General features: G+C 46.3%; 2 protein-coding genes across 2 annotated transcripts; one reads left to right on the forward strand and one right to left on the reverse strand.

The window, feature by feature from the left end:
• The first annotated feature begins 239 nt into the window (after positions 1-239).
• LOC6504028 lies at positions 240-1,398 on the forward strand. Its single transcript, XM_001963997.4, has 2 exons — positions 240-819; positions 884-1,398. The coding sequence occupies exons 1-2, from the start codon at positions 337-339 to the stop codon at positions 1,181-1,183; spliced, it is 783 nt and encodes a 260-aa protein (XP_001964033.2). The 5' UTR covers positions 240-336; the 3' UTR covers positions 1,184-1,398.
• LOC6503631 (frizzled-4) lies at positions 1,325-4,932 on the reverse strand. The gene is made up of 4 exons (XM_001963998.4): positions 4,496-4,932; positions 3,424-4,438; positions 3,133-3,359; positions 1,325-3,074 (listed from the first exon to the last, which is right to left on the reverse strand). Exons 2-4 carry the CDS (start codon positions 4,395-4,397, stop codon positions 2,179-2,181), a joined length of 2,097 nt encoding a protein of 698 aa, XP_001964034.2. The 5' UTR covers positions 4,398-4,438; positions 4,496-4,932; the 3' UTR covers positions 1,325-2,178.
• Between the last annotated feature and the right edge of the window lie 8,476 nt (positions 4,933-13,408).

Below are 13,408 nucleotides of genomic sequence, written 5' to 3' on the forward strand. Positions count from 1 at the left end.
TTTTTATTTTAAACTATTTTAGTTTTTATTTGCAAGAAAAAGAGCTTCTGAAGTGCCAGCCTCTGATCCAAATAATGTCGTTGAATAAGTCAACTAGTTTAAAACTTGGTAAGTTATGGCTTCGTTATGAATAAATGTTTTATTTATGACAGAAAAATAGTAATAAGTCACTATATGGCCAATAATTTAAAATATTTAACACTATCGCGTATTATATTCCAATCTTCGGAAGAACATGGTCACACAGCCGTCACTGTTTGTTTTGCCCTGTTGTTGGGTTTGTTGTAGGCGGCCTTTGGTTTATTGATTTCAACCCGCCAGATTGCCGAACGCTGAATGCCGACTGGCACGCGATATGACTCGCCGGCCCCCAACCCAAGGACAACCACCCAGCCATTTATCAAGTTGTATCGTCCCGCCGCATTTGGCGACCCGCTCCTAACGCGTTCTCCCGGCTGGCGACCAAAACACCGCCACCGCCTGGAATTCAAATCCAAACGGCCCGCACTACCATTCGCTGGGCGTCTATCAACAAACACGGTGCTTGTTTATCTGCGAAATTATCGCGAAATAATGTCCGGGCGAGGCGTGGGAAATTCGGCCAACTGTGACCGCGACGAGATGGGCGAAGCCGCTGGAATCTCCACTGAAATCTCCGCCAGCGAAACGGACAACGCCACCGCCCTGGAGCTGCAGTCGAACAAGCGCGTCCTGTACTTTAGCGACGGTGTGATGGAGGAGATGTCCTCCGATAGCGAGGACGACCAGGACAGAAACGGCGATGAGCCGGACAAGTGCTATGCCGTCCAGCTGGAAGAGGTGCGTCATCTTATTCCCCTGTAATGTGTATAGTCTAATGAGTCATTGTTCCTTCCGGTTTCAGCGCGATATGGCTCTGGGACCACGCCTACGGTACAAGGCCAGCTGGATGGGTAACCGATTTCTGGCCGGCATCGACTATGTGGGCGGCGGCCTTGCCTCCCTGCTGGGCATCACGAACAACCACAAATACGCCAGCGAGCTGGAGAGCTACCAGCGCACCAAGGAAGAGTCGGCCGCCGAGGACCTTGACAATTGGCTAGCGACGCCGCCAAACAACAACAACAATAACGGCCAAAACGAGACCATCGTTCTGTGCGGCCCCACACGCAGCGAGGCGACCTTGCCACCCAGTCGGCAATGAAACTCCTCCCTTAAATGGGTGGTAGGTGGTAGCGTGTGGCAGGTGACAGGTGGTTTTTTCCTGTTGCCTCCCCAAGACGGAAAAATGCTCATAGAGTTAGGCGGCCGACAACTTTGAGACTAAAGTTTTCAAAGCAAGATCTTAACTTTCGATACTTTATTCGCTAGCAAATAAGTTACATTTAAAAATATAAAAAAATACACGTACGAAATACATTTATGTTTGCGTTTGCGATTGCAGTTGTTAGTTGGACACACGTTTCAAATATTTAAGTTTAAACCATTGATTTTGCGTCAAAAAGACATTGATTTTCGACTCGAATGAAGTCCCTAAAGCTAATGGCACACTGAATACAATTTAAGGCTACGATTGCAATTTTGTTTTAATTTCAATTCAATAGTTAAGTTAAGTACACTTTCAGTTTTTCGGTTGATTTTCGTTTCAAAGGCAGGAAAGAAGGGGGTGGAAGATAGGTCCTTATAGACATGATTATGCGTATCACAGTAGTTGGTTGCTGCGTATTACACTTTCTCTCGAAAATATATATATCGTATATAGTATATATGGTAAAAGAATCGAAAAAAGGTGCTATACGCACTGACGGGCAAGGCAAGAGCGATTATTGGATTTGGTTACACCAAAACGGCTAAAAAGGCAACGCAAGGGCAACTAATTAGGAGCAAACATTAAGTACACACGGAAATACAATACGATCTGGATCTGGGCCATCGCGGCTCTGGGTGGCTTACAATTACAATTAGTCTGGGGGACAGGACACTTCCGGGGCCATTTTCTAGCTAGTGGGTTATATACACAGTACATAGATGGGGTGTCGATGGGGTAGGCCGGCAAGGGCAAGGGCCTAATGGTTAGTTAGATTTAAGTACAGTACTCGATCGCGGCTGACTTGGGCGCAGCACAGCTGCTGCAGGAACATTGACTGGTGACTGATGACTGGCGGGAGCTGGGGAGCTCCGGCTTGGAAATGGCCCTACCTAGAGCAGCGTCTCGTCGCCGTAGTGCTGCAAGTGGGGGTAATACTTCTGGGAGCTGTAGCTACCGGGCGGATAGTACAGGCGGTGCGAGGACGACGACTGGTGTTGGTGATGCTGGTGATGCGGGTGGTGCTGGTGGTGATGGTGGTGGTGCGGCTGGGTGTGATACGGGTTGGGCAGATGGAGATGCTGCTGCTGCTGCTGTGGCTGGTTGTGGTGGTGGGTGCTCCGGCCCAGGGAGTAGTTGGACATCTGATTCAGCGAGATGGATCCGGCTCCCGGGGAACTCTTCAGCTTGTAGGGACTCGGCAGCAGGGGAGCACTGGCCATCGAGGGACGCACCGAGTGGTACGACACCACTGTGCTGTTGCAGGCTGCGTGCGATCCTCGCGAGCTGCTCTGGCCATCTAGGGCTCCGCCCACGGAGCTAGTGGCTCCCATGGCCGAGCCTGGCTTCGTCCGGCCGTTGCCCACCTGGCGCTTGTACAGCGTCGAGATACTGGGCCCCAGGACCCAAGCGAAGCAGCAAATGCCCAGCATCAGTTCCATGAAAGCGCGCACCAAAAACGGCCACAGCGGTGTGCCACCGGCGTCACCCGATCCCAGCCAGACATCGATGTTGGCAAACTCGTAGATGACGGCCAACAGGAGGAGCGCGCAGGCCAGTCCGTAAATGAACAGGAAGATCCCAATGCCGGAGCTGCTGTGGGCACTCAGATGCTGAAGTTGCTGCTGGAGGGTCAGCGTGTTGCTGCTCCTCAGTATCTCCTTGGTGCGGCAGTGGACCAGGTAGCCGGATATGAGGTTCATCGAGCCAAAGATCCAGTAGCAGAAGACCGGCGTGGCCACCAGCACCTGCAGGGCCTTGTCCGACTGGTTTCCCACAAAACAGGCACCTAAAAGGGCAAGAAAGACATGAGCTTGAAAGGATTTAGAGATTAGGGCGATCCCTACCCAGCAACTCATCAGCGTCCACGTAACGGAAGACCAACACAGCGGCCGTTTGGAAGGCCGGCAGTCCCCAGGCCACGAAGCACACAAAGTTGTTCTGCGCCAGCTCCTGCTGGGCGTTCTTGGCGGCGCTGGTCCTCTTGGCGGGCGAGGGTATGGCCACATGGCCCTTGGAGTCGGGACTGTGCCGGCGGATGTCGCGGTGCCAGCCCAAACAGAGCACTGCCCACCTAGATAACGGATAAGATAACGGTCAGTAAGATTCCATCTCCAACTGTGAACTAGAAGTCTCACCAGGCACAGGCCGCCATGCCGAAGTAGTAGCGCATGAGGAAGACACTCGCGCAGGAGGCGTTCGAGAGTCCATCAACCGTCAGCAGGGAGTCGTTGGGCGCCTGGGGATCCGTGCCGCAGGCCGTGGCCGTCCTGCCCACTACAAAACGCACCGTCCAGCCGAGGGTGACCATGTTGTGGCACCAGATGAGCGGCGAGAGCAAGCGAGACCACCGAGTGCCGTCGCTGGCCAGGAGACAGACGGTGGAGACCAGGGCCAGGCCAAGGGCAGCGTACGCCCAGGTGGAGACCCAAATCTCGGCCAGGTGCTTCTCCGATGGGGTGAAGAGGATGTCCGCGTCGCAGAGCGGAGCACAACGGCCGGACCGAGGCAGTTTCACGTACAAATGGGACTTGGCCAGGCCGGAGCAATCGCCCATTCCCATGCCCATCCCGCCTCCGGGTGGATCCTGCTCCTGCTGCGGCTGGTGCATCTCACCGGGGCCCTCCATGCACATGGTCTCGTGGTTGTTCTCCTTGGGGAAGCGCTTGCAGTCGAGGGCCGGTGGCCAGGGATAGCCGAAGCCCTGCATCACAGGATGGCAGCGGATCTGGACGGACTCGCAGAGGCTGCGGCAGGGACCGATGGCGTGGACGGGCGCCTTGGGCGTGCACATGGGCAAGTAGGCGGCGCAGAGGAAGAGCTTCAGCTGGGAGCTGCAGTCGTACACGATCAGCGGGGTGAAGCTCTGCAGGGTCACATCCACGTCCGTCTGCATGTCGTGGCCCACCAGGTTGGGCATGGAGGTCTCGTTGTAGCCGATATTCCGGCACATCTCGATCCGAATGGTCTCGCATTGGCGGAATGGTTGTATTTCGGGCGGAGAACTGGAACTGGGATGCGATCCGCTGACCAAAATGGGCACCACCATCAACAGGAGTGCGACGGGCAGGTGCGACTTATGGTCGCTTCCGTGTTGTGGGGGGCGTGGCATCGTGGTGCGTCCCAGCAGTATGCAGATCTCTGCGTTGGAATCTGAAATCTGGAAAATTGGTAACCTGTTCCAGGTTCTTCGGCCGCTCTCTTTCTCACCTGCACGCTCGCTTAGCCACCTCTCTTTCGCTCCCTTGTCAACGCTCGTTAACTACCTTTGCGTCGTTCTTGTTATCGCTTCTCCTTCTCCCACTCCGTTCGCCTTCTCGTGCCCCTCTGTGTTGGCGCTGGCCTCCCTCACGGGCCCCCCCGCCCTTTTTTTTTTTTTTGGTGAACGGGTTTTTTTATTCAATTTTTCGGTGCTTTGGAGCCAGCAGCGGAAAATTCCATTGTTATATTGCACATAAACTGGGCTATTTTCGCACTTTCCACCCGCAAACTATGATCTTCCGCTGGCGAGAGTATTATTTATGATCGTTATAGGTGCGATTTTAATTTAGTTCGTAATTCTTTATTGGAACATTCTTTTTTCGTTGTTTGTTTACGCGTAAGTGTGACCAGCTGCGGCTGCGCCAGGAAATACCCATTATCAATTAGCCTATCGATCTTTGTTATCGATAGGAGCTGGAGTTCTAACTGGAAAAGTTGAATTGAAAGTGAAGTTAAAAGTATCCGTTTTTTTTAAAATAAATTTCAAATGTGAAGTATTTAAGGTGTTTAGTAATTCCTCGTGGGTGTAGTGATCATGTTCAGTAGTGTATCGGTGTAGTGAAAGTGTTTTAAAGGGCAAATTCTTACACTAACTCTAAACCCGGCACTTTCATGGCAACCTTGTTTAAAATCTCAAGGAATAGGAAGGAGGACTAATTGGGCAATTAAAAAAAATGCTTAAATACAAACACGTGTGTTCAGAGTCTGAAAAATCAACTGATCAACTTCAAATTATTTGAATTTAAAAAAACGATCGTTCAGAAACTGTTCCGGGCCGTCCAACGGTCAAGGCCTGTTAGCGCCCTCTGGCGGCAAAGTTCAGCGCTCCTGGCGGATTCGGGCGCAACGAAAGCTTTTGGAAGCCCAGTTTGGCGCGAAAGGCAAGTATGTGAGCTTTTCTTTTTAAATGTTAATTACATTTAAAAGAATAGTTAAATAGGCGGAAATGGCAAAGAATACAAATAATTAAAAGACAAAAGGAAAAATCAAATATTTTGAATGACTGGAAGCAACAGCTTTTTCTCATTATTTGCCTCTGGTCTTGAAATACTTTCGTTGTCGCTTGCATTCCGGTATTTATGCGGTTCCATCTACCTCTCCCTTTCTTCTCCTTTCTTCGCCTTTCTCTTTCACACACACACACACGGACACACAGGCGAAACAGAAGCCACGCCCATATTTGCGAGAGGGTTTCACCCCCAAAATAACAAAACAAAAAACACACGAGTCCTTTCTGGCTGCCTTATATGTATGTATGTAGGTACGATATGTGGACACATGTGAACGACAGAGAGAGGACGAACTAAAGAGAGAGAGAGATGGCCCAAGTCGGCAGGATATGTGCGACTGTGTGTGTGTGTGTGTGTGAGTCTGCGGACGTTTATGTATTTTGCAGGACCCGCAGGACTTGCAAATCCTTACGTGTATGTGTGGGTAGGTTTCGCCAATGCACGCACATGCGCACACACACATCTACATATGCGGCACATATGTGCTCGCAGGATAACACACACATACACACACATATACTATCCAGGACTCTTGTGTCTCCCGGCTTTTTAGCAACTCTTTCGTCGCCTGGCGACTCGCAACTCGCAACTAATTACGAAAGCCAAATGAAAGTTTTCAGCTTTACATCAATTTACTATCTTTGATAAAAAAAAGGATATAGAAAAAGCGGCGAAAAGGACTCGAGGATCTCAAGTGCCATTCCTTTGACGGCAAACTCCCAACTCCCGTCTCCCGACTGCCGACTCCTGACGTTTTTATGAAAAAGTACTTATCATAAAACCAATTTCCCAAAGGATTCGCCGTTCAGTCTCCTTGCCAGACATCCTCCCCCTCTATTTTTTCTTGCACTTTCACTTTTGCCGCCCGGATTTAGAACAATTCCTGCATTTTTATTTCACGCTCCTTAAATAAGGATCACATCCTTACTTACCACTTACCCCACACGCCTATACGTTTCCCCCCTCTCTGTATATAGAGTATATATATTATATATTTATGCATTCAGGGGGAGCTGCATTAAAAAAGGAACCCAAAGAAGTCGCTGTCGAAAAAAAGTAAAGCGCATCGCAGCTTGCCGGCTTTCTAAGGACAGTGGAGCCCGTCATTGTAAGGACACTTTAAGGACATTTATAAAAAGGTTTGTGAAATTAATTAATAACATTACAGATTAAAGATTTTAGATATAAAACAGGACATATAAAAAAAAGCAAAAAGATACTGGCAGAGCCGGTCCTACTAATCATGGTAGGACCTTTTTGGCCTCTAAAAAAAGCCTTAAATCAATTTATTTTGCAACTCTGCCTTAGCTGTCATTTAGAGGAACTATTTGGGAAGAAACACAGAAGAAAGTGAACAATTTCTTGGCTTAGTTTTATATTTATGAATTTTTAAAGAAAGGTCCTTAAAAGTATAGCTCCTGCTGTTGGCGATGTCTGGCATGGCTTGTGCCGCTGCATTTAAGAAGAAAAACCTGGTGAGCGTGAAAAAACGGGGGAAAAGTGTGTGGACCAGGAGGACTAGGAGGAAAAGTCAGGGGCGCAGGTAAGCTGGGGGGCGTGGCACAGGCACGGGGGCGTCCTAGGACGACGCGTTGATGCACAAAAGCAGTTGCTGCGTGTAAACTTGACTTTGAAATTTGCCTCATTTGCACTTGCCGTGCTGCATTTTTTTTTCACCTGGCTTGCTGCTCACTATGTATGCCACAAAAAACGAAATAAAAGAGATATGTATTTTTTAATGTTATGCCATTTGAGCTGTTGCATTCGCGGCGTAAATATTTGCCCAAAAAAAAGTGTAGCACTTCAAGGATTAGTGGGACAAACTGGTTCCGTGTTCTCATCTCGGTCGCCTGGGAAAGTCCTGCGAAAAATGTAAATTTCAATCAACTCGTTAATGAAATTTACGAACTTAAGAACCGGTTGCCACAATTAGAGAATATGCCTTACAATATATACATAGTGTGGCAACAATGAAGCGAATATCCTTGCGCGAGTGCCGCGTCTAAAGGTCGTTGCTACCAGGTGGCACACATACACACGAATATCCTGCTTAAAGGATATAGCCAGCTTACACTTTTACCTTGCACTTGTCACATTTATTTCTCCTTTTTTTTTCCGCGCTTTTCATTCATTTAATATGCAAGGTGTGGCGAGAACAACAGCAAGAGGCCGGGTTGCAAAAAAATAACACAGAAATGGGGGAAATCTCTGCAACTGCAACGGGGAAAGCTGTTTTCTCTTTCGTTTTTTGTTTATTTATTTAATGGCTTTAAGATTAAGTTTTCGGCTTGAAGATCAGGGACACTTTAAAGGGTTCTGATGGCTTCAAATTTATTTATATTTATCCTGCACTTTCCCCAGATCCTCTGAAGTGTTTACAGTCAGCAGAGCTCATCTCCTGACCCCACATTCGATAGCTGTTGGCATCGATTTATCATTTCGGCCGGCCCCTGGTCAACTGGCCCCTGGTCAGCTTCATAAATCATTTGAAAATTGTGCGTTTCTGGGACGCGCCCATTTCGGCGGCTCAACCACGGAAACCACTTTGCCGGATGGGCACGAACTGAGCGTACGCGTAACCTTTGCCACCCAACACCCAACACCCCACACCCAACACCCAAGCCCAGAAAGGTCCTGCGTCCCAGGACTGACCGAGGGCCGAACGAAAACATACATGCGAAAATCGGTATGTAAATTCGTTCACAGACATCTGGGAAAGTTGTCAACCCGATTTGCCGGCTTATTTAAGTTTCAGTGGTGTGGATAATAAAAATTACAAAAGGGGTAGCTAAAATATGTAAATAAAATATATTATATAATATAAACTAAAAGAAAATCATATAAACTATCAGAACAGTAGCGCGTTGGACTACTCTTGGATTAGAATAAGTTTCTATTTTATTCTCTGTTTGAAAACCCTTTTTGAACTATAAACCCCCTGGGAAGCTACACCTCTGTCCCTCCCTGCTGAAGTCCGAGGATTGGTCTTTGATGGAATGGTTGAAATGGTGGACAGGGGTCACTTGCGGTATTAAATATTTTGAAGAGGGTCGCCGCGTCCTCCGGCCAGCACAATTTCCGGCTTGATTTATATATATATATATGTATATTAGGAGGTTTTCCAGGGGGTTGGGAGTCCAGGATCGGGTTAGCTTATAGGCTGTCACGCCTCTGGAAGGAGCTCGGGGTTGGAGTGTCCTTCGGGTCAAATCCTTGGTTAATTAATTTGCCAAAACGAGAGTGGAGGAGAGAGCCTTTAAGGCTGGATTGATTCCTGATTTCTGATTTGCATTTATTACGTCTTGTTGTTGTTGTTGTTGGCGTATCCTTTATGCCAGGTGGAGTTCACAATTCAGTGCGCAAGTACTCGATATGATTATGGGCGGGGTGGAGATAAAGCTCGGGCTCCAGAGCAGAAGCCCCTTTTATGAATTCCATCTGTGGCCGGGGTAAGGACATTTTATCGGGTCAGCCAAGCATGCAATGTGCTCTGGGATCCTGAATCGGAATCGCTATCAGAATCGCACTCGTAAGGAGCCCTCGGCCCAGGAGGTTAAAGGCCTCGCCTCATACTTTTCCCCCAAACTCCACTCTATGTGTATCTTATTTATTTATTTTTTTTTTGGATCCAATCTGCGTCTCCCTTCGACTTCGAACGCACATCAATCTGGGCATAATGGCCTCAGATAATAGTGTTTGTTTGTGTGCCAAGGTATGCGTATGCAAAATACACATCGCTATATAGGTATATAGAATATATTCACAAAGTACACACCATGTCGTGGGGTATGGATGGCTCAGGAGATTGTACTGTGTGGGTTATGGCATCGTGAAGGACTCATCCTCTCCTTTACCTACTTGTTGTTATATTTATTATAAATAAATAAAAGGAACTATATCATAAGATGTTATTAAATATTAAAATATCTAATTAGAAATCTGAAAAGAGTAGCACTCTATAAGACCAAGAAAAGTGCCTGGAACTATCCTTCTTCGATCGTGTCACGCTGTCATCTTCAAAGGACAATATCTCTGCATCCTCTGCCAGCAGGTGCGTGTGTGTGTATGGGTGTGTGTGCTGCTAGTGTGTGTGTCTATCCTGTCTATCTGTGAGCACTTTTCAATTTCCCAGCCAACGCAGCGTATGCGCGATGGCAATCTGTTCCCTTTGCCTCACTTTTTTATTTTTATTTTTATTTTTATTTTTTGATGCCAGAGAGTCGTTCCGTTTTCGTTTTCGTTTTTTTTTTTTTTGGCCTTTGTATATTTTATATTTTATGCATGATTGTTATTGTTTGCAGTCTTGTCTGCAGAATAACCTTCTCTCGAGTTGATCCAAAGCGGCTCGGCTCATGTGCCCTGTCTCCTCAATTTTTTTTTTTGGCCACAATTATCCTGCGTATGTACATGTATACAGACCGTATCCTGGCCGAAGAACTGATTCTACGCAACGTATTTTCCATAAATATAAGCAGCGCCCATCTCATTTGCATATATTTTTTGCCGCTTTTGTTGCTTCCATTGCGACCCGAGGCCACCGAAACCGGGGCAGATGTTTCAGCTCACGCCGCGAGCCGTAACCCGTGACCCGTAGCCCGTAGCCCGTAGCCGCGTAGCCCGTAACCCGTAACCCGTAACCCTTAGCCGCCAGACCAGGATCCTGAGTCTCCGCCAGGACGAGGCCCAATGCCAAAAGTTGCATAATTGATAACGAGGCGTAAGGGGGTTAAGCAGCGGCCCGAAAAGGATACGATTTCACTGCCAAGGATATGATTTTTTGATTTCTAAATAGTTTAGTGAATATCTGTTTGAAAAAGAGTTTATTGAAAAGGACATGAAGGATATGGTGATACAGGAAAGAGTATTAGGAGTGTTATTTTAGGGTCTTTAATTTATTTGCTTTTAAGGCAAAGATTTTTTGGTATCTCTTTCTGATCTTCCTGAAAAAAGCAAAGATGGTTTTAGAAAAGCAAGGACTCTTCTCAAAATAACAATAATGTTTTAGAAAATAGCAAAGATACCTGTAGAAAAGCAAGGGATCTTAAGAAAAAAGCATAATATTTTTGAAAAAAAAGCGAAGATTCTTTTGGAAGAAGGAATGGTGCCTTAATGACTTTCTAGTCATTCCAGAGTAGATCCTTATGACCAGTATTATTTCTAGTTAAATTGGATGTTAAATTGGCTAAAATATAATTTAGAAATAAAGGTATGGATGCTTTCCTGGAATAACTCTCTAGACCTCACGAAGCACTTCCCTTCGGCAATCATTTAAGACTGTGCCATATATTTTGTTTGATTTCTTAACCTGCTGTTGTTCTTCCCACATCCTTTTGCTATTTAACCACTGCCACTGGCACTCCCCCTCCCCGGGGCAGAGTGCCCCCCCCTCGGAAAATGCTAAGCTATAGAATGTGATCATTTCATTAAGTCGACAATAAACTTGGCTACCGAAGATGCTGTTGGGCGAGATTACTCCATTGGTCACGTGTCTCTTGAAATGCTTCGAACATGCGCAGGCTCCCACATATACTCACATATATAAGGATTTATCCTTGCAAGGATACACAGAGTATATGAGAGGGGGTGGGGGGATGGGGGCTTAAGTGGGGCAACTCTCAAAAATCAGCGTCGAACGGTGCTCAGATTGTTTAGCACGGCGGTTTTTTGGCCACCAAGCGGGCAACGAAGCCTAAGGATAACCGATGGCAATGGCAATGGCTGCCAGGATACACACGCACCAACCACCCACACACTCACACACACACACACACACACATGTACGCTGGCAGAGCAGGCCGGGAGACAATACATATGAGAGTACATATGATGCTGGCTCGCTCTTTCTGTCTCTCCCTCTTTCACTTGCTCTGTGTGTGTGTGTGTGATGGTGTGCCTGTGTGTGAGTGTGTGTATGTGGGTGTGGATAATTGAGTATCAGTTTAGTGTCTGTTGTTACACTGAAAACAATTATGAAATTAGGGAAAAGAGTTTGGATAAGATACTTTAGAATCTTTTTTTTTTTTAAACAGAACTATAAAGTAAAAAGCTAAAATATTATAAAATAATTGATATAGATTTCAATAATATTGAATTATAAATATAATATACGGTCTTACTATTTTTATTTCATTTATTAAATGTCTTTAAAACTATTCAAAATATCAAAAAATCAAATCAATTATACAAGAATGGATTAAAGAAGCTTGAAGAAGAACTAACATATCAAACTTATTACCTAAAAACCTGATTACCTCTAAGCTTCATATTTAAATAAATTCCTTATTTCATAAACCATTTTCTTTCAGTGTAGAGTACTACAAAGGGGGACGGCAGCCTGGACGCTGGCAGCCAAAGTTTTATTAATGTTTGGCTCTGTCGGCGGGGTTGGTTTCTTTGTTGATTTAGCTAACTCGTAGTTGGGGCCGACATATCCACTTGGTCCTGCCCTCCATATCCTTCCCCTCCCCATCCCCCTCCCCTCATTGTCATTTATCATGTGAGACACATACACATAGGTGTAGGTGTAAGTGCAAGTGTATCTGTATCTGTGGGTGGGTGGAAATTGTTATCAGAAGGACTAGAAGGAAGAACACACGCGCAGCTCGAACCGATTGCCAGCATCAATACATAGCCTTATACTCATGTGTGTTAGCTTATATACACAAACACACACACACACACACACACACATACACAAACACACTCGTATGAAGGGGGAGCTCCATTCTTTTTCGGGGGTTTCTGTTCTGTCAGTTGTTTTTGGGCTGCAAAAGTTTATCTTTTCAATTTCAAACTGTAGGGGTTGGAGAAATTGTGTTCAACTGTGTGTGTGTGTGGGTGTCCCACATAAATGCCTCTGTATGGGTGAGCATGAGTACACTCGGATTAGGGTTGGTCCTGCCACAGGAGCAGAGCGCCGCTCCTCTGCGAATCGGACAGTGGCCATATCAATCATATGTCAGCCCAACACATACAACACATACATCCTGCATATGTGTTCATTTATTTCGCGGCGCATTAAGGACTCCTCGCTGGATCCTGATGCTGCCTGGGATGGTGGTCCCCAAGGACCTGAACTTGCTGCGGGGATTTGTGTTTAATGGACTTTCCTAAAAGTTACTAATTTCCATTTGTATTTCTGTTCTCTTCTGGGGTTGGGCGCGATACATTTTTGATTTGACGTTTGAGTTTCAATCTTTATGACATGAATTCCCCAATACCCACCCGATTACCAAGCGAAGCCCCTTAATCGATTTCCGGATCAATTCTCCATCGATCTGCATCAAAACCTAGAAATAAAATTTTCCATCGGATGGAAAATTTTCTGATGGACCCCCTTCCAAAATGGGGAAAATCGAGAAATGCCATAATATCGCCCTTCCGAAGGCCATATCTTCGCCAATATCCATCCGATTACCAAGCGAAGACCCTTGATCGATTTCCGGATCAATTCTCCATCGATCTGCATCAAAACCTAGAAATAAAATTTTCCATCCCCATTTTTCAAAATTTTCTGATGGACCCCCTTCTAAAATGGGGAAAATCGAGAAATGCCATAATATCGCCCTTCCGATGGCCATATCTTCGCCAATATCCATCCGATTCTCAAGCGAAGACCCTTAATCGATTTCTGGATCGATTCTCCGTCGATCTGCATCAAAACCTTGGAATAACATTTTCCATCCGATTTTTTCAAAATTTTCTGATGGACCCCCTTCCAAAATGGGGAAAATCGAGAAATGGCATAATATCGCCCTTCCGATGGCCATATCTTCGCCAATACCCATCCGATTCTTTAGCGAAGACCCTTAATCGATTTCTGGATCGATTCTCCGTCGATCTGCATCAAAAC

Source organism: Drosophila ananassae, chromosome XL (assembly GCF_017639315.1).
Source record: "Drosophila ananassae strain 14024-0371.13 chromosome XL, ASM1763931v2, whole genome shotgun sequence".
NCBI classification, from domain to species: domain Eukaryota; kingdom Metazoa; phylum Arthropoda; class Insecta; order Diptera; family Drosophilidae; genus Drosophila; species Drosophila ananassae.

Coding starts and splice junctions, on each gene's coding strand:
- LOC6504028 (XM_001963997.4), top strand. CDS start 337: ATGCCGACTGGCACGCGATATGACTCGCCGGCCCCCAACCCAAGGACA. Junction 820..883: donor ATGCCGTCCAGCTGGAAGAG/GTGCGTCATCTT, acceptor TTCCGGTTTCAG/CGCGATATGGCTCTGGGACC.
- LOC6503631 (XM_001963998.4), bottom strand. CDS start 4,397: ATGCCACGCCCCCCACAACACGGAAGCGACCATAAGTCGCACCTGCCC. Junction 3,360..3,423: donor GGCATGGCGGCCTGTGCCTG/GTGAGACTTCTA, acceptor TCCGTTATCTAG/GTGGGCAGTGCTCTGTTTGG. Junction 3,075..3,132: donor GGACGCTGATGAGTTGCTGG/GTAGGGATCGCC, acceptor TTGCCCTTTTAG/GTGCCTGTTTTGTGGGAAAC.